Source organism: Heptranchias perlo, chromosome 9, assembly GCF_035084215.1.
Source record: "Heptranchias perlo isolate sHepPer1 chromosome 9, sHepPer1.hap1, whole genome shotgun sequence".
Lineage (NCBI taxonomy): Eukaryota > Metazoa > Chordata > Chondrichthyes > Hexanchiformes > Hexanchidae > Heptranchias > Heptranchias perlo.
The window spans coordinates 3,624,636-3,644,067 of NC_090333.1; the positions used below are offsets into that span (position 1 = coordinate 3,624,636).

Below are 19,432 nucleotides of genomic sequence, written 5' to 3' on the forward strand. Positions count from 1 at the left end.
AAGACTGGCAGCTCAATATTCCGGGGTACAGAATCTTCAGGCGAGAAAGAGGGGGAGGTATAAGAGGGGGGGGTCGCAATATTAATTAAAGAATCAATTACTGCCATAAGGAGGGATGATATATTAGCAGGTTCCTCTAATGAGGCCATATGGGTGGAGCTTAAAAACAAAAAGGGGGCAAGCACTTTGATGGGAGTGTACTATAGGCCCCCAAACAGTCAGGGGAAGATAGAGGAACAGATATGTAGGCAAATCTCAGAAAATTGTGCAAATAATAGTGGGGGATTTCAACTTCCCCAATATTAACTGGGATACTCAGAGTGTAAAAGGCTTAGAGGGTACAAAATTCTTAACGTGCATCCAGGAGAGCTTTTTGAGCCAGCATGTAGAAAGTCCTACAAGAGAGGGGGCGGTACTGGACCTAATTCTCGGGAATGTGGCCGGCCAAGTGGAAGAAGTGCTAGTAGGTGAGCACTTTGGTGACAGTGACCATAATTCGGTGAGATTTAAGGTGGTCATGGAAAAGGACAGGGAGGGGCCGGAAATAAAGGTTCTAAATTGGGGGAAGGCCGATTTTAATAGGATAAGGCAGGATCTGGCCAAAATGGACTGGGATCAGCTGCTTGTAGGAAAATCCGCATCGGAGCAATGGGAGTCTTTCAGAAGGGAGATTGAGACCATACAATGGCAACATGTTCCCGTAAAGGTCAAGGGTGGTTCCAAGAACTCCAGGGAACCTTGGATGTCAGGGGATATACGAGAATGGATTAGGAAAAAAAGGAGGGCTTTTGGCAGATACAAAAGGCTAAAGACGGAGGAAGCCCTGGAGGAGTACAAAAAGTGCAGGGGGATACTTAAAAAAGAAATTAGGAGATCAAGGAGGGGCCATGAAATAACACTGGCGAGCAAAATAAAAGAAAATCCTAAGATGTTTTATAAGTATATTAAGGGTAAGAGGATGACTAGGGAAAAAATAGGGCCCATTAGGGACAAAAATGGCAATCTGTGTGTGGAGCCGGCAGATGTAGGAGGGGTTCTAAATGAATTTTTTGCATCTGTTTTCACTATGGAGAAGGACGATGTAGAAATAGAAATACGGCAGGGGGACGGTGATATACTCGAACATATTAACATCGAGCGGGAGGAGGTATTGGCGGTTTTAGCAGGCCTAAAAATGGATAAATCCCCAGGCCCGGATGAAATGTATCCCAGGCTACTGTGTGAGGCAAAGGAAATTGTGGGGGCTCTAACACATATATTCAGAACCTCTCTGGCCACAGGGGATGTGCCAGAGGACTGGAGAACCGCTAATGTAGTACCATTATTCAAGAAGGGGAGTAGCGAAAAACCGGGGAACTACAGGCCAGTGAGCCTAACATCAGTGGTAGGAAAATTATTGGAAAAAATTCTGAAGGACAAAATTAGTCTCCACTTGGAGAAGCAAGGATTAATCAGGGATAGTCAACATGGCTTTGTCAAGGGAAGATCATGTCTGACTAATTTGATTGAATTTTTTGATGGGGTGACCAGGCGTGTGGATGAGGGTAACGCAGTGGATGTGGTATACATGGATTTCAGTAAGGCCTTCGATAAAGTCCCCCACAGGAGACTGGTCAAGAAGGTACGAGCCCATGGAATCCAGGGTGCCTTGGCACTTTGGATACAAAACTGGCTTAGTGGCAGAAGGCAGAGGGTGATGGTCGAAGGTTGTTTTTGTGACTGGAAGCCTGTGGCCAGTGGGGTACCACAGGGATCGGTGCTGGGTCCCTTGCTGTTTGTGGTCTACATTAACGACTTGGATATGAATGTAAAAGGTATGATCAGTAAGTTCGCTGATGATACAAAAATTGGTAGGGTGGTAAATAGCGAGGAGGATAGCCTCAGTCTGCAGGACGATATAGATGGGTTGGTCAGATGGGCGGAACAGTGGCAAATGGAATTTAACCCGGAAAAGTGCGAGGTGATGCACTTTGGAGGGACTAACAAGGCAAGGGAATACACAATGAATGGGAGGACCCTAGGCAAGACAGAGGGTCAGAGGGATCTTGGTGTGCAAGTTCACAGATCCCTGAAGGCGGCGGAACAGGTAGATAAGGTGGTAAAGAAGGCATATGGGATACTTGCCTTTATTAGCCGAGGCATAGAATATAAGAGCAAGGAGGTTATGATGGAGCTGTATAAAACATTGGTTAGGCCACAGCTGGAGTACTGTGTGCAGTTCTGGTTGCCACACTACAGGAAGGATGTGATCGCTTTGGAGAGGGTGCAGAGGAGATTCACCAGGATGTTACCAGGGCTGGAGCGCTTCAGCTATGAAGAGAGACTGGGAAGATTGGGTTTGTTTTCCTTGGAGCAGAGGAGGCTGAGGGGGGACATGATTGAGGTGTACAAAATTATGAGGGGCACAGATAGGATGGATACTAAGGAGCTTTTTCCCTTCGTTGAGGGTTCTATAACAAGGGGACATAGATTCAAGGTAAAAGGCGGGAGGTTTAGAGGGGATTTGAGAAAGAACTTTTTCACCCAGAGGGTGGTTGGAGTCTGGAACTCACTGCCTGAAAGGGTTGTGGAGGCAGGAACCCTCACAACATTCAAGAAGCATTTGGATGAGCACTTGAAATGCCATAGCATACAAGGCTACGGACCAAATGCTGGAATATGGGATTAGAGTAGACAGGGCTTGATGGCCGGCGCGGACACGATGGGCCGAAGGGCCTCTATCCGTGCTGTATAACTCTATGACTCTATGAACCCTGGGAGTCCAGGTATCATTCTAGTAAACCTACGCTGCACTCCCTCCAAGGCCAATATATCCTTCCTAAGGTGCGATGCCCAGAACTGAACGCACTACTCCAGGTGAGGTCTAACCATGGCTTTGTATAGCTGTAGCATAACTTCTACCCCCTTGGATTCCAGTCCTCTAGATATCAAGGCCAGCATTCCATTCGCCTTTTTGATTATTTTCTGTACCTGTCCATGACATTTTAATGATCTATGTACATGGACCCCAAAGTCTCTTTGGACCTCTACTGTTTCAAACTTTTCACCATTTAGAATGTACTCTGATCTATCCTTTTTAGGTCCAAAGTGGATGACTTCACACTTGCCTACATTTGCCACAGTTTTGTCCATTCACTTAATCTATTACTATCTCTCTGTAATTTTATGCTTCCAACTACACTGCATACAATGCTGCCTATCTTTGAGTCATCGGCAAACTTGGATATGTGGTTCTCTATCCAGTCATCTAAGTCGTTAATAAATACAGTGAATAGTTGAGGCCCCAACACAGATCCCATGGGACATCACTAGTCACATCCTGCCAATATGAGTACCAGCCCATTATCCCTACTCTGTCTCCTGCCACTCAGCCAATTTCCTAACCAGGTTAATAATTTCCGCTCAATTCCATGAGCTTCAACTTTAGCTAACAGTCTCTTATGAGGGACTTTATCGAATGCCTTCTGGAAGTCCATGTTAACAACATCCAAAGACAGTCCGCTGTCCACTACTTTAGTCAACTCTTCAAAAAAATTCAATCAAATTCATTAGGCATGACCTAACCTTTACAAATCCATGCTGGCTCTCTCTGATCAGCTGAAAATTTTCAAGGTGTTCAGTCACTCCATCCTCAATTATAGACTCCAGTAATTTCCCGACAACAGATGTTAGGCTAACTGGTCTATAATTTCCTGGTTTCCCTCTCTCACCTTTCTTAAATAGCAGAGTGACATGTGCAATTTTCCAATCTAAAAAGGAATGGTTCCTGAAATCGAGAGAACTTTGGATGATTATAGTTAGGGCATCTGCAATGTTCTCATCTACTTCCTTTAAAACCCTGGTCCTGGGGACTTGTCACCCTTTACTGCCATTATTTTCTTCATTACTGTTAATTTGTTTACCATAATTATAGTGAGACCCTGTCCCTGATTCAAGAATAGTTTCCTTGGGGTGTCCAGCATGCTATCTTTTCTCTACTATAAAATACTACCACAATTATTTAACATGACTGCCATTTTCTTATTTTCATTTACAATATCACCATCATCAGTTTTTAAAAGGGGCTCACATTGCTTTTGACAACCCTCTTTTTCCTAATATAATTGTAGAAATGAGTTGATTTTGATATCCCTTGTAAGTTTCTTTTCATACTCCCTTTTTGTAGCTCTTACTATCTGTTTTGTCACCCTTTGCTGTTCTTTGTATCTCTCCTAGTCGCCAGGATCTGTGCTTTTTTTTGCATTTTTATATGCTTTTTCTTAGTTTTATGTTGTCCCTCACCTCTTGAGCATGGCTGTGTTTTTTGGCAAGTGGAGTTCTTGCCCCTTAGGGCCATAAACTGGTTCTGTATCACGTTAAATTATTTTTTGAACACCTCCCACTGATTGTCATTTTACCCATTAACAGATTTGCCCAGTTTACTGTGGACAGTCTCTGCCTCATCCCGTTGAAGTCGGCCTTACCTAAATTTAGAATCTTAGTAGCCGATACGGGTTTCTCCCTTTCAAACACAACGTTGAACTCGATCACATTATGATCGCTATTAGATAAACGTTCACGCACCGTTAGGCTGTTAACTAAATCTGGCTCATTACTCATAATTAAATCTAATATGGCCTGCCCCCTTGTTGGTTCTAGGACATATTGTTGCAGAAAGCTGTCCTGAACACACACAAGAAATTCGCTACCTTTCTGATTTGCTACCAATCCAAGAAAGTAGAACATTGGGTCTGATGGGCTTGAGATGGTAGAAAGAGCTTTTGTGGTTTCCAGTAATTGTACCCAGGCGAGGGAAAGAGCAGAACACCCATGGCTTCTGGAGGTAAGGGAATAACCAGAATACATGAAGAAAATGTAGCCACCATGTGAAAACTGGCTAAGTGCTTATCTCTGTCTATAGTTAGTAAAAAAAAAATGCAGTCAACGACACCGGTCATTTATTTTGTTGCACTGGCTTTACTGCCTATCTGTGCAGAGAAAAAACATTTTGAGGTGAGTGCCCTGTGTCCAGAAACAGTAGCATTGCACCATTTGCCATACCGAACTACTGCTTAAGAAAGAACTGCTGCCAAAGCTGCTAACTTCAGATGTGCCATTGGCAGCAATTTTAAATACAAATGGCAGTGTCACTGGTGTTATGGGCCAGTCAATGTCTTCCAACGCCAATACTTGTGCATTGCAGTAAAGACAAAAGTTGGTAAAGTCGCCACTTTGGTATATTCTTTAACATACTGACTCAACAATAAATCCTCTGCTTTGACCGTTCCAAGACAGGGTCTCATTGGGTCTTGGATCTACTGCTGCAGGTGAATTATGATTAAATAACATGGATGTTAGAATTATAGTTTGAAAAAAGATGTTGAATATTTAAAAGTGGGTTTAAATTTTTTCTGTGCAGAGATCCATTACAAATATTGACACATTACCAGAGTCCCCTTGTCCTAACTTCTGAAAGACAATGTCAGCTACATGCAGAGATAATCAATAGATATTAAGTCAACCAATAATAGATCAGCCATGGTCTCGTTGAATGTCGGAACAGGCTTGAGGGCCTATGCCTGTTCCTATGCAACAAGGTTCTTGTAATAGCCTAATCCTAATTTCCCTTTAAAAAACAATCAGAAACCAATTTTTAAAACTAATTCAAAGTGGCTGACCTTCCCATTTCAGTAGTTAGAGTGCCTAGTCTTCACAAGTGAGCAGTCAGCTCGGCTTCCCTCAGCCTGCTCCACCACTTCACAATTTGCATTTTTCAGCCTCAGACGAACATTCCAGACAGGACAGCTTTCAGCTGTCAACTCGCCTTAGAACTTTTCAGAAACTTCAAATAGGGGCTCATTTTAGTTTTTTATTAAATGTAGCAATTGTTTATAAAAAGGTTTGCAGTTACGGTACTCACTGAATTACATACAACTATTTTATGGTTCCATCTCCACTGTTCACATGATACCTACCAGCTCTTTGGGAGTGAAAATTCTAGAGGTGATGAACTTACAGCTGAAATATGTAGGAGCCTGTCACAATTAAAATAAACTATTATTCAATAACTTATTGTGCAGTATTCTATGCATGTGCTCCAGCTGCATATCACTTAATTTTTGGTGCAATCGGCTGTCTTTTTTGATGTATTCTACAGGGAAATAGGACAATTAAACAAGTTGCAGTGATTTGAGTTGGCACTTGATGCTGAGCACGAGTGCATATCTACTTGCCAATGCTTTCAGGAAAATAGTCCTAGTGGTGTAGTTATCTCACATGTTTAAAATAATCTAATAAGCAAGGTAATAGAGATACATGATAGTATACTGGTTATAGCAACCCAGAGGTTTTGAATTCAAATTCCACCATGGCAAATTGTGAAACTGAATTCAGTTCACTGAATCTGCTAATTTGTGACCATGAACCTACCACCTCTATATGTGTCACCAGTCTCACATTACGTGTTTGACTAAATGCCCTCTGAAACTCAATGAGGGCACTAGGGATAAGCAATGAATATAGCCTTGCCTTCAGTGCCTACATCCCAGAACACTTTCAAGAGACCAAGACCATTTAACAAACTAGTAACCAGTGTTGACACTTCAATCGTCCGATGTCCACACCACCACCAAACTGGATTGCCACTTTTTAAACCTCAATTCAAAACTAGACTTTTGACAAGATCGAAACATAAGCTCTTCAGGCAGAGCACTGGGGATGAGGCAAAACAGCAATTCATCTCTTTGATAATGAAGGAAGATCAAGATTGCAACCAGGATGACAGACATCACAATCACCAGAAAATACTTATAATTTAAAAACTGACCTGTTTGGTGTCCAACTTACATTTCAGAAATTTTCTGCACCACCCAAAAGCAGACTGTACAGTTCAAACTGGGCTAGTGGCAAGCCTAACATATAATTATGTAAATTGGATTAGCTCATGCAATTTTTTGTGAAGTTTATAAATTCTTTTCACGAAGCATCTTTAATCGGCTGCCGGGTTTCCTACATTACAACAGTGACTACACTTCAAAAGTACTTCACTGATTGTAAAGCGCTTTGGGACATCCTGAGGTCATGAAAGGCGTTGTATAAATGCATATCTTTCTTTCTTGATTATAAAAATTTAAAACCCAGAGCATCTATAATTTTAATTTAATTACCTCACCAAGTCAGATTGCTGTCAGCAGTTAGATCTGCATCTAAAACACTGTGACCAGAATCATAGAATGATACTGCGCAGGAGGAGGCCTGTGTCCTCCCTTTGAAAGAGCTATCCAATTATTCCCACTCCCCCGTGCTCTTTCCCCATAGCCCTGCAAATTTTTTCCCCTTTGTAAGCATCGGCGCAGGCCCCAGGGATTTACAAAGACATTTTGTGGACTTGTGTTTTAAGATTTTTCTGCTGAAAAAAAAACGGCAGCCCGTTTGAAAAGTGGGTGCGGCCCAGGTGTGTGTAATGGACAATTGTAAACAATTTTACAACACCAAGTTATAGTCCAGCAATTTTATTTTAAATAATTGCTGGACTATAACTTGGTGTTGTAAAATTGTTTACAATTGTCAACCCCAGTCCATCACCGGCATCTCCACATCATGTAATGGACAAGGCATTCTGACTAGACCCCTAAGCCAATTAAGGGAAATGTCTGAGCAGACAGAGTTTCTCTGGGAACACAATGAGCCAGGAAGGGCAATGCATACGTATATTGGCAGGAGATGGAGACACCACTGTTAAATCAATGTTAAACCACTTAACCCAGGACTGGGTGCGAAGTGAAACCCACTATCAGCCATTACCACCATTGCCTAGATGAGGTAACCTCGAAGGGCAGGAAACCAAACAAAGGAGGGCCATCAAAATCCCAGACCGGTTAGAAGAAAAAGGACATCACTAAGATTACTGAGTACACAAAAAAAAAACAGCAGGCTGCAGAAACAGCACCGCAGGAAAAGGAACGTTTCATTTTTTTGGCGCGAAGAAGTTTGGAACTTTGGGGTGTATAAGAGGAGGCAGTTTTAAGACTTTTCGCTCTCTCGCTTCCTCGCCTGCTCTCGTCTTCGCTTGTCCTCACCTTCACAACAAGAACCGAGCACTCCGCCTGGGGCGGAGCGAAGAAACCACCACGAGAAGCAAAGCCTCGTTCTCCCAACTGTATGGATGAACCTCAAACTGAGACTTGAATACTGCAAGGCAGAATCAGGAGACATACTTTCTACAAGGGGAAGCAGCGAGAAAGTCAAGGGATAATTGGGGTGAGCATTGTCCAAGTCCACATCCTTAAGACCACCGGTATTGTATGAAAGGGTGTTGTGTGTTCCCAACCAAGCCATAGGGGTTTAGTGGGAAGGTTCTGTGGGGTGGGGTATAGCATATATTCTACTCTGGGTAGTGACGTAGTGTACCGCCACGGTTTTTTTTGATATAGGAAGACGGCGGTGTGTGTTAACCTTAATAAACACTGTACAATTGAGTCCGAAAAACTTTTCCATGAGTCAATTCTGTTCACCATAATTCCCGTCGTCTAGAACTGTGTAAGTGGGGGGGGGGGGGGTGATTTGAAACACCCAGCCAAACCACTTACAGGTCTGGTGACCACAGCAGGACCGACGGTGGTGTGAACAGAATCATGGAAAGTTTACAGGACAAGAGATCTGCAATGGGGTGGGGGGGGGGGGGGGGGGGAACAGAATTTCCTCCTACGTGTTTAACAAGGTTAATGTATCTCAGCAGTGGGTGCTGGAGATGTTGCGTTGCGACAGTCCTCAGGGTATGGCTGCGGAGTGGACAAGGAGCATAAAAGGTCTAAAGAAAAGGTGATTTAGCTCCTGTGCCTGCAGAAACAGGTCCAGCTGCTCAGGGAGCAGGTTGGAAAGCTGCAGGCCGAGCTCAAGAAATCAGAAGAAAAGTCAGATGAAAGGGGGATAATGGGCAACAGGTTGGTACAGGAATTGCGCGAGGAAAGGCAGGAAAGACATGCGCAAGAAGAAACCTCCCGTAACACCAGGGAGTATCTGCAGCGCCAGGTCACCGAGGCCAAACTCAATGAGCAGGCTGTAAGGAAAGAAAATGCACGTTTAACGGGTGAAGTTGACGGGTTAAAGGGTCAGCTGAAAGACATGAAAATAGCCTACAGGGTGGCCAGAACCAGGGGGTACAAGGATTCAGACCACAGACCCAGCGAGGGAAAGATCCACAGTTTAAAACAGGCCCTGTCCAAAGCCAGAGGGATGGTTTGCTTAGTTACCCTGGGGGTAGCTCGGGTGGACTGAGAAGACGAGGGACTGGAGACTGAGGATTGGGTCCAGCATAGGGAGGTCCGACCGGCGTCGGAAGCGCCACCGGGACCGACGTGTCCTATGCGGTAGCAAAAGTACGGTCCACCCGCACCAAACGGTGCGCAGGGCCCGCCGCAGAGCGATTACGTGGTCCCATTCACCACCCCACAACTGCAGGCTATGGTAGCGAGCATACCCAAGCTCAAGAAGGAAGGGGACCCCTCCGCTCACTTCATGGAAGTAGTGCAGGTCGGGGGTGGGGGAAGGGAATCAATGGGTGTAGTAAGAGCGAGGCTCACAGGCTGTTACTGTTTTCCCCGGACGGAAAATTGTACCAGACCCTGTCCGCAGCCACTAAGCTGGGACAGGGAATCATGGAAGGTTTAAAGGAAGAAATCCTGAGAGCCAGGGTAGTCCGTTCTCTCAAGTGGAAAGAACGCTGCAGCTGGCGGGCGAAACACCACAGGCATTCGCAGACAGGCTATGACCTGTATACGAAAAGGCCACGGGTGGGGTGCTGGTCAGGCTACAGTTGCTAGGGGAGCCCAGGAATCACTGGCTCAGGACCCTCGTGGCAAACAGTTTGCCAAGAATAAGGACTAAGGCAGAAGCCTGGTTTGACTCCGAAGATCTCGTGAATACGGAGGCTAGCGTGCTCCGTAAGATGAACCTGGCCTTTAAAACCGGTTCAGAGGAGGTCAAACCGAATAAGGGCAAAGTGCATGAGATGAAGGCCAATGGGAGTAGCAAGAAGGAATGGCATCAGGAAGGAGCTAGTGCAGAAAAGGCAGGGACATGTTTTGGGTGTGGGAAGACAGGACACTGGAAGAGTGTGTGCCCGGCCCAGAAGAAAGGGCCAGGCCGAGGTGAACCTCCAGTGCAAAAGCCACAAGCCGTCGAAGTGAAGGGGAACTGTTTGACGTTCTGGTAGCCGTCCCTCGCATGGTTTTTGTGCAGGAGAAAGGGAGGGTAGACGCTGCCGTGAGCAATGTGATCCCGACCGCTCCCGTATGCCCATCACCCTAACTAGAGCGCGCCCAGCCCGAGTACCTGTGTCTGCTCACCTATGACGAGTGGGGCAGACCCTGTGTGAATATAGGGGTGGAGAAGGTTAAAGCGGAATATTTGGTGGATAGCGGGGCTTCTAGCACGGTAGTCCACACAAATAACCAGACCACTTCACCCTGGTCTAGCGGGGTCCCCTACAGTCTGGTGGGGTTCACTGGGAATGAACAGGCTGGGGCGATTTCAAAACCCCTCACCATTACATTAGGGGCGCCTCGCACCACGTGGAAATTCATCCTAATAAAACGGGAACAGCCAGGGTCAGGAGTCCTAGGGGCTGACTTCATGTTAGCAGATAATAGTGGATTTGAGGAATCACTGCCTTCGGGGAGTAGTGGGTTCCGATAAGGAAAGGGAAGTCATAGTAATGCCAAAGGAACGGGAAGCGTGTGCATGGTGGAGCCTAAGGGGAGTTACGACCTGGAACTTTTGGCCAGTAATACCCCAGCCCAGTATCAGGCGAACACGCGGGACAACCTCGCCGCATTCGCCACCCACAAACACGACTGCGGCAGGGTGACAGGGGTAGAAGTTCGGGTACAAGGGGACCCCATGTCACGACCACAAAAACAGTACAGTTTCCCCAGAGAGGCAGAAGCCAACTTAGAGACGGCACTGGGCTCCCTCGTAGAGCAGGGGGCGCTGGGGCCGAGGGCCACCCACGTAAACTCACCACTTTGGCAGGTCAAGAATTTATTATTGAATCTGCTTCCACCACCCTTTCAGGCAGTGCATTCCAGATCATTACAATTATGATCTGTTTGTTTTTTTGTTGAATGTGTATTCGGGGGTTCTGCAGGTGACACCTCTCTGTCTGAACACGGTGATTGCCTTGGCAACGGGCAGTTGCAGGGGCAGTCTGTAAACACCATGTATTATTCTATATGTATAAATGCGTAGGCTTCAAGGAGTTCTTGAAACATTTGCCTGAGGAAGGAGAAAATCTCCGAAAGCTTGTGAATTTAAAATAAAATTGCTGGACTATAACTTGGTGTTGTAAAATTGTTTACAATTGTCAACCCCAGTCCATCACCGGCATCTCCACATCATTACAATTATAGATAACGTTTCTCCTCCTGGTTCTTTTGCCAATGAGCGCACATCTGTGTTCCTCTGGTTACTGACCACTGGAAACAGTTTCTCCTTATTGACTCTATCAAAACCCTTCATGGAGTTTGACCAGCTCCCCTTAACCTTCTCTGCTCGAAAAGGAATCAGGACTCCATTACGCGATGGAGGTATGGAAAACACTTGTTGCATTGAGAGCCGCACCTTCACCTCAAGCCGACAGAAAACAAACCCGGAACAGCAAAAGAAGAAAAATAAAGTTAGTTAGTTACCTTTTTTTTTTGGCAGAAAGCGGTTGCAAAAACTCCAAGGGGGTGGGGGGGGGGGGGGAGGAAAAAAAAGGAGAGAGCCGGCTTCAAATCACAAGAGGGCACGAGTTCTGCAGCCAGGTTTAAAATAACCATTTGCAAGTCGGCAAAAGATAATTAAAAGCAACACACACACACAAAAAATTAAAAAAATCTTGTGCACAATTCAAATAAAAAAAAGTGCGAGTGAGGAGGAACCATCTAATTTGCCTAAACCACCACCCTTTCCAGCGCCTGTCGCGCGCCCGGCTGGGGCACGGGCACGAGCCCGGCAGCAGGTGACAAATCTCCCTCCCCCCACCCCCCCCCCGCGCGGGCGCGGAGGCGCGCGCGCCACCACGTGCGTGCCCGCTAATCGGAATCCATGGCAACCGACAACCGGCCCTCCCCGCCTGCCCGACTAACTGACTGACTGACTAACTAACTAACTTGACAACCGCTCTCGACCTAGAAACCCCGCGCCGCTGAGCCCCGGCTTCTCCACATTAGAATTCACCCAATTATTAATAACGTTTCTCATTCGATTCCGCCCCGTCTACACATTGACTAAACGCTGCCTCCCTCCCTCCCTCACTCGCACCTCGCTGAAGTTTTTTGTTTGAAGCTGCCGACGCCGGCGCCTTGTTCCAACGTGGCGGCCGATTGGTTCCTTTTGGTGCGGCGGTTGGCAGGCGAACCAGTAAACTTCGCGCTGATTGTTCGGTTGGGAGTTTAGCCGGTAGCCACGCCCCTGTGTTGGCTGACCCCGCCCCCTCTCTCTCTCGCGCGCGCTCTCACTTCCCCGGGGACCTGGTCTGAGCCGCTGCACCCGCCCCGCGCGCCCCGGGGACCTGGTGTGAGCCGCTGCACCCGCCCCCCCCCCCCGCGCGCGCTCTGGGGACCTGGTGTGAGCCGCTGCACCCGCCCCCCCCCCCCCCCGCGCGCGCTCCGGGGACCTGGTGTGAGCCGCTGCACCCGCCCCCCCCGGGGACCTGGTGTGAGCCGCTGCACCCGCGCGCCCCGGGGACCTGGTGTGAGCCGCTGCACCCGCGCGCTCCGGGGACCTGGTGTGAGCCGCTGCACCCGCCCCCCCCGCGCGCGCTCCGGGGACCTGTTGTGAGCCGCTGCACCCGCCCCCCCCGCGCGCGCTCCGGGGACCTGTTGTGAGCCGCTGCACCCGCGCGCCCCGGGGACCTGGTGTGAGCCGCTGCACCCGCGCGCCCCGGGGACCTGGTGTGAGCCGCTGCACCCGCGCGCCCCGGGGACCTGGTGTGAGCCGCTGCGCTTCTCTTTCTGTTTGTTAGCAAATGACAGCGTGCAGATCTCCGCCAGCCAGTTGGACCACAGGTAGTTTTGGAAATCTCACTAATCGCAAATCCTGAAATTTACTGCCATGCATTCACAGTTTATTCTATAGTTTATCTGCATGCACTGTTTATCTTACAAACATATGCATGCACGGTTTATCCTGTAGATTACTTTGCATGCACTGTATTCTGCAGACTCATGCATGCACTGCTTATTCTATAGATTACTCTGCAAGCACTGTGTATTCTATAGATTACTCTGCATGCACTGTTTATTCTACAGAATGCTATGCGTGCACTGTTTATTCTATAGAATACTCTGCATGCACTTGTATTCTATAGACAATCACTTAGTATTTGTTTTGCTATGTAATTGTCTTCAGGAAGTAGCATTTTTTCCTCACGCATTTTCTACTCCATAGAGAAGACATTGCTTCCCTGCTTTGCTACAGTTCAAAACAGTTGCTACAAACTCAGTTGAGACCGTAGAATGAACCTGGCACCTTTTTTGATTTGCATGGCTATCTACTGGATCAACTCGTTGAGATATCACAGGAGTGTACACCAGATTATTTAGTGATCGGAAAAGTGGTTTTAATTCTCTCCTCTTCATTTATATTCCTTGAAATGTACGGGGCTAGTATTTCCCTTATGCGGACAGATACTAGCTCAAGATAGGAATTTATATCAATCAAAATGCCAAAGGAATAATACCTCAGTTATTTAGCAAAATTATACATTTGCTCACATTTTCTCAGAGTTTATATGTACTTGCTGAGTGATGTTCACAGACCAGGTTATTACTGTCCATCACATCCTGTACACAGTAGATACAAAAATATTTGCATTCATTGACAAATTTAAATACATATAATCAGGTTCGCTATATTGTATTCAGGTAACATATTTAAGTAGCAAACTGTTAATATTTTATTATTTAATACAAGTAGACTCGTTACTCCATTGCAGATTTTTTTGAATCTGCCCACACTCTTGTGGTGATCACATTTGCCCCACTCAGTGAGTAAGAACTGTCAACAAAACACTTTGCCTATTGTTCCCAGTAGGGCTGTCTGAATTCATGGCTTCTGATCAAAAGTTGCTATAGCAACATGGAACTGATGCTTTTTTCTCTCTCCTCTAAAGTAGACGGTATCTTAGTGAGACAGGCAGGGTCACTGAGAACTGACGCAAGGATGCTAAACTGTGGTGAGTGATTTAAACAATAGGCAGAAATGGGTCTTGACAAGATCGCAAGGTAAGGTTGGATGAAGGTGGCTATTTCATCTATCCATAAAGATCCTTCAGCTCCCACCCCATCACACTTTCTTAAATAAATTCAGGAATTTTGCTCTTACTGGCCTACAATTCCACATGTTCCACATGCTGATCACTTTCTGGCATCAGTCCCATTCTTTCACTACTAGTTTGAAATTGTACCCTCTTGTTCTGTTGTCAGGGTTTAATTTGAGGTAATGTTCCCAATTTACCGTTTCTATCTTGTGCACTATCTCATAGTTCACAAAGGCCAACTCTTTTCAAGATTGAAAACCCCAGCTTTTCCCAATCTTTTGTCGTAACTCAGTCCCATAACTCCTCTCCTGAGCTTAAGCATTTTCCTTGTCTCTGTGACCAGAGGTGAATGTAGTACTCAAGATGTGGTCTGACCAGAGCACCATACTGTTTAAACATGACTAATATTTTTAAGGCTGAGTTAGATAGATTCCTGATTAACAAGGGAGTCAAAGGTCATGGTAGGTAGATGGGAAAGTGGGGTTGAGGTCACAATCAGATCAGCCATGATCTTATCAACTGGCAGAGCAGGCTCGAGGGGCCAAATGGCCTACTCCTGCTCCTAATTCGTATGTTCATATGGCTACCTCCAGCTTGTTCTCTACTGTTCTGACTATATATTTGTTCTGTTGTTTGCTGCTCCACAATTATCGGACATGTTGCCTACTGCAAGCCCTAGATCTCTTTCATTTCAGCATCATTCACGGAGTACTTACTGTGATGGATGCTAGCTCCCCCCTGTCAAATCGTTAAAAAAACACGTTCAATGGTTTCAACTTTACGACTGTAATTGTACAAAAGGGTAATGTGGTTGTTTTTAAATTAACTGGGGTTAAGTGGAAACTCTTTCCTTACTAGACCACAAGCAGAGTCAAGCTGTCGTACCAGAGTGATTGTTCTGCTAAGCAATAAGGAAAGCTTATTTTTGTAAGAGAATGCATGATAAGCATTATGTACAACATTTAGCATCTCCTGCATAAAAAAAATAGATGTCAGTGATGCTGCATGTAAAAAAAAATTGAAAGACTCATTCAAAGAACTAAGAATTTGAACACTTCTTATTTTGGTTTTGGAAATAGTTTAAAGGATCTGTGTCAGTTAAGTGGTGTATTACTGGTGGTTTATTTTATTTGTGTAAATTTATTTATTGTAATAAGTCTGATTTGTAGTTTTTGCCTAAACTATCTGACAGCTTAGTGTTTTTCCACCTGTTGAAAATGTCAGGAGTATACGGTGAGAATCCTACACCCAGCTTGGATGTGTTATGCTGTGGTACAAGGGTAGTTACCCCAATTCACTAGGCACTTTAAATTGTAAGTTTTGGTTCATAGGGAATGTGAGTTCACCTTTGGAAACTGTAATCTACTGTGAACATGAATACAGAGAGCTAGGTGGCAACCTTAATGTAGTACACAAGTCACACTTCCGGTCCGGCAAAGGCTCGATTTTAAAATTCTCCTCCTTGTTAACCGGTTAATTTTGTCTGATTGTTGGACATATCACTTGAGCCAAGTATCAACCACATATGAAATGCATGCTTGGGTTGAGTTTGCCTTAATTCTGAGGCAGGTAGAATTTAATGAGTGGTGTTTAAAGTGATTGAATAAACAGTTAATTAATATGAATTGTACAACTTGATTGTAAAATAATTGTTCCAGCATGCTTTGTTTACATGATTTCCTCTTGCAACATAGAAACTTATCTTGTACTGCTGGGAGGTGACTGCCTCCATACTCCCTTGCCAGCTTGCAAGTAGATATATTTCACAAGGAAGGTGGCAGCCACTGGCTCTCTAAGGAGTTTTCACAGAAAAGGCTCTCTTAACGAACAGACAGTTGTACTAACGAGATAGTGCTAGTATAACCAGGTGGTTCCACGTTTTAGTCAACATTAAGTCTTCTGTTCTATGGCACACTGCATTCAACTACTGCACTACACATTTTTGGAGCAGGCAAGACATTTGTAATAAATCACGCAACACATTTTAAGCATCTTTTTATGATGTTTTATACACTGCTAAAAATTGCAGTGACACTAGTGGCAAATCTACAGATTTCTAAGGTTCTTTCTGCTTGTTATGGCTATGCACTTTGATGAGTACAGCCAGTGCTAACTATCGCACTTCAAGTCACTTCAGACTGAATAGGTAACATTTACAAGCAGGTGATCTACGACTGATACAAATATATATGACCGTGTACATTTGTTGTAATATGCTCACAAATCCAATTACTAACACCGTGGAATGTATCGCACGGATAAACATTGATCTACAGGGCCTGACATTTGATACCAATAAGCTTAATTGCAACTATCATCAGCAGTAGTTCAGTGTCAAGCTCGCAAACATTCTTTCAGGTAACTTGCTCCTTAGAATTCCAATTCCAATAGCAAAAAAAAGCACAGACGACTATGTTCTTTACTGAGCAATCATTTTGGATGGTACGGTGAAACCTGTAAATCACTGGCTGGCATCAGCTGTCCTCATTTTTTTTTGCAGGTGTCCTTATTTTGAAAATGGTCACTGTATGTCCTGTAAAGATTTTCAGTGGAATGGGGAGTTCTTTACCCAGCATCCAAAGTGGCAGAGAAACCGCTCTATCCCTGGGACACAGCCGTGCAAGCATTCAATTCCCAGAGATAGAACAGTTTCTCTGACGCTATCGATGCTGGGTAAAGAGCTCCCCCATCCCACAAAAACCGTTTCTTTCACAAAACCTGCGGCTGCCCCGCGCTGACCTGTGTCCCCCATGTTTTAAGTTGTAAGAGGGCTCGGGGCATTGAGAGCTGTCTGTAGTTCGTAATTTGCGAGTGTCCGTGGTTTCAGAGTGCCTCTTGTATATTTTACTATGTAATTTATTTGGATCTCTCAATTAGTGTCCGTTTTTTTTGCAGGTGCCCGTTTATACAGGCTTTACTATATTACTATTCAGTGTGCCAAAATAAAACTGAATTTGTTTCCTACAGACAATTGAAATCGATTTTTCTTTTCTGAAGAGATATTTTAGGCTGAATTAAAAAAGCCGTGACTGTGCACTTTTCACAGCAAGATCAAGGAACCTAAACAGCTGCCTCCTGCAGAAAACAAGATTAAAAAGTGCTATAAAATCAACTGCTTCACTTTCATTTGTTTTAATTTGGAAAATGTTGGTTTTTAAAAAAAAAATCACTATTAGCATTGGCGCTCACATGACGCATGCAAAAATCACTTGTACCAGAGAATGGAAAATAGTGTTTTATCTGGCAGGGCAACACCACATTACAAACCTATCCAAGAACTAACTAACTGGACTGCAATGTCACTTTGCAATCCCACCACCAGCTTTGTTGGCTGAGGCCCAGGAATTGAGTGCTGGGAAGCCTGAAGCTGATCTTGCTATCAGTTTTCGTTTTAAATTTTCTGGTGCCAATTGTCTTCCCCCTCCTTCTCTCTTTAAGGGCCCGACTCATGTTACAATGCAACAGGGACCAGATGCTTCACCAAGTGGCCGTTTATCGGCTATGCAACATCGATCGGGGAGGGTAGTACAGCTGAACCCGATCTTGTCCTCACCTGCTGTCCATATACACACACACAGGGGTCACTAGATGTGGATCAGGAAAGGGATTCCTGCCTGATTTTCTCCACTCTCACCCAGGGGGTATTGAGGTCAGTTTTATTGCTCTAAGCTACATGGCCAAGATCAGCTCATTCAGCACAGTGTTTTGCAGAGGTTAGGAGAAATTTCATTAAGCAGAGGGTTGTAGAAGCATGCAAAGCTTTGTGGCAGGGAGTGATCGAGGTAGAGACCAATGCATCTTTTAAGGGATAAATATTTGATGCCACGGAAGATACAAGGATATGGGGAGAGAGCAGGGCAGCAGGAGTAGCAAAGAGCTAGCATAGACACGACGGGCCGAATGACCTCCTTCTGTGCTGTAAACTTCAATGGTCAGTCCCGTCATTTGCAGGTGACTTTACAAACTGAGTCTTTGTGGGATGTGGGAAGAGTTATTTTCATTAATAACTTTAATACATATATATACATACACATTATATATATATATATATATATAGCATTAAAGATGGTGGTGTGGTGTCTTCACTGTGCCATTAAGATTGTTTTGTTCATGTCACTGTTTTGGAATTCACTTACCAGGGATTTTAAAATAAAATTAGCCTTATGCACAAAGAATTTCATTTCCTGTTTCCGTCCCTTTCACTGTGGTTGGAGAGGAATTTACAGGAGCTAATACAAACAATATTTGATAATTCTAAACATGATGCAAACTTATTTATGCGCCAATGTAAAACAAATCTGATTATGCCTTGCGTTGGTTATTGAGCATTCGATGGGATATTTAATCATTTTAAAACATCCGGTGAGAGTGCAGAAATGGCTGCCTTCAGTTGGAAATGACTGGTTTTGATCTTCCTCTGTCTGTGATTCATTATGATCCAGCACAATCTTTCCCTTCAAGCCAATAGGTGGTCATTTCTCCTTTACCCTAAAAGGAAAATTACAGTATCTGGTGACTTTGACGTTAAAAGTCAATTTGAAATGACAAAACTGAGACTGAAGATGAACTTTCTCCAACAATATTTTTTTTTACTCGTGAGTCCAAATAGTTGACTTAGCACCAAACAATTGAAAAAAAATGTTTTAGGAACTTTAGATTAGATTAAGGCGATTGTATTTTTTTTAAACAGAAAACAATTGTGTTTTGTGGCGATCAAAGATAACCAGAAAGTGGTTTCCATGAGGTGGAATCTGTTTTAACAGTTTAATATCTGATACGTCCCCTATCTGGGGACCATATATTAAATTGATTTTTGGAACAGGGAGATGGAACAGGGGCTTGCTCCGTCCACTCCACGCATCGACCCAGTATTGCAGTGTCTCTGGGAACGGTGCACCTCCCTCTGGGGAGATATTCAAAAGGAAAAACAGATTTTCCAGCATGAATGTATTATTACTAAGAAAAAAACTGATGCATTGCAAAAAAACATTGTGAAGTAAGGCAATAGGATAAGACACTGGGATTTCACATAGGAACAGGAGTTGGCCATTCAGCCCCTTGAGTCTGTTCCGCCATTCAATTAGATCATGGGCTGATCTGTATGTTAACTCCATCTACCCGCCTTGGTTCCGTATCCCTTAATGCCCTTGC

The 19,432-nt window shown here is 44.7% G+C and overlaps 2 protein-coding genes and 1 non-coding gene across 6 annotated transcripts in view; 1 reads left to right on the top strand and 2 right to left on the bottom strand.

Annotated features, from left to right (window-relative positions):
• The window catches only part of ssx2ipa (synovial sarcoma, X breakpoint 2 interacting protein a), a 60,729-nt gene extending 48,777 nt beyond the window's left edge, over positions 1 to 11,952 (bottom strand). For 3 of the 4 annotated variants that reach the window (XR_010963813.1, XM_067989800.1, XM_067989797.1), the window contains exon 1: positions 11,667 to 11,951. The gene's annotated coding sequence lies outside the window, so the exon portion shown is untranslated. Of the gene's footprint in view, positions 1 to 11,666 lie in introns of all 4 variants that reach the window. The other variant, XM_067989801.1, reaches the window with a different exon arrangement.
• Positions 11,953 to 18,712: 6,760 nt separating this feature from the next.
• LOC137325594 (atrial natriuretic peptide receptor 2-like) overlaps positions 18,713 to 19,432 on the bottom strand; it is an 81,231-nt gene continuing 80,511 nt past the window's right edge. Inside the window, exon 24 of the mRNA XM_067990860.1 lies at positions 18,713 to 18,769. Within this exon, the coding sequence (XP_067846961.1) occupies positions 18,713 to 18,769 (57 nt within the window). The remainder of the gene's footprint in view (positions 18,770 to 19,432) is intronic.
• Positions 18,983 to 19,183, top strand: LOC137326045 (U2 spliceosomal RNA). The gene has a single exon (XR_010964068.1). It is a non-coding gene; the product is annotated as a U2 spliceosomal RNA (small nuclear RNA).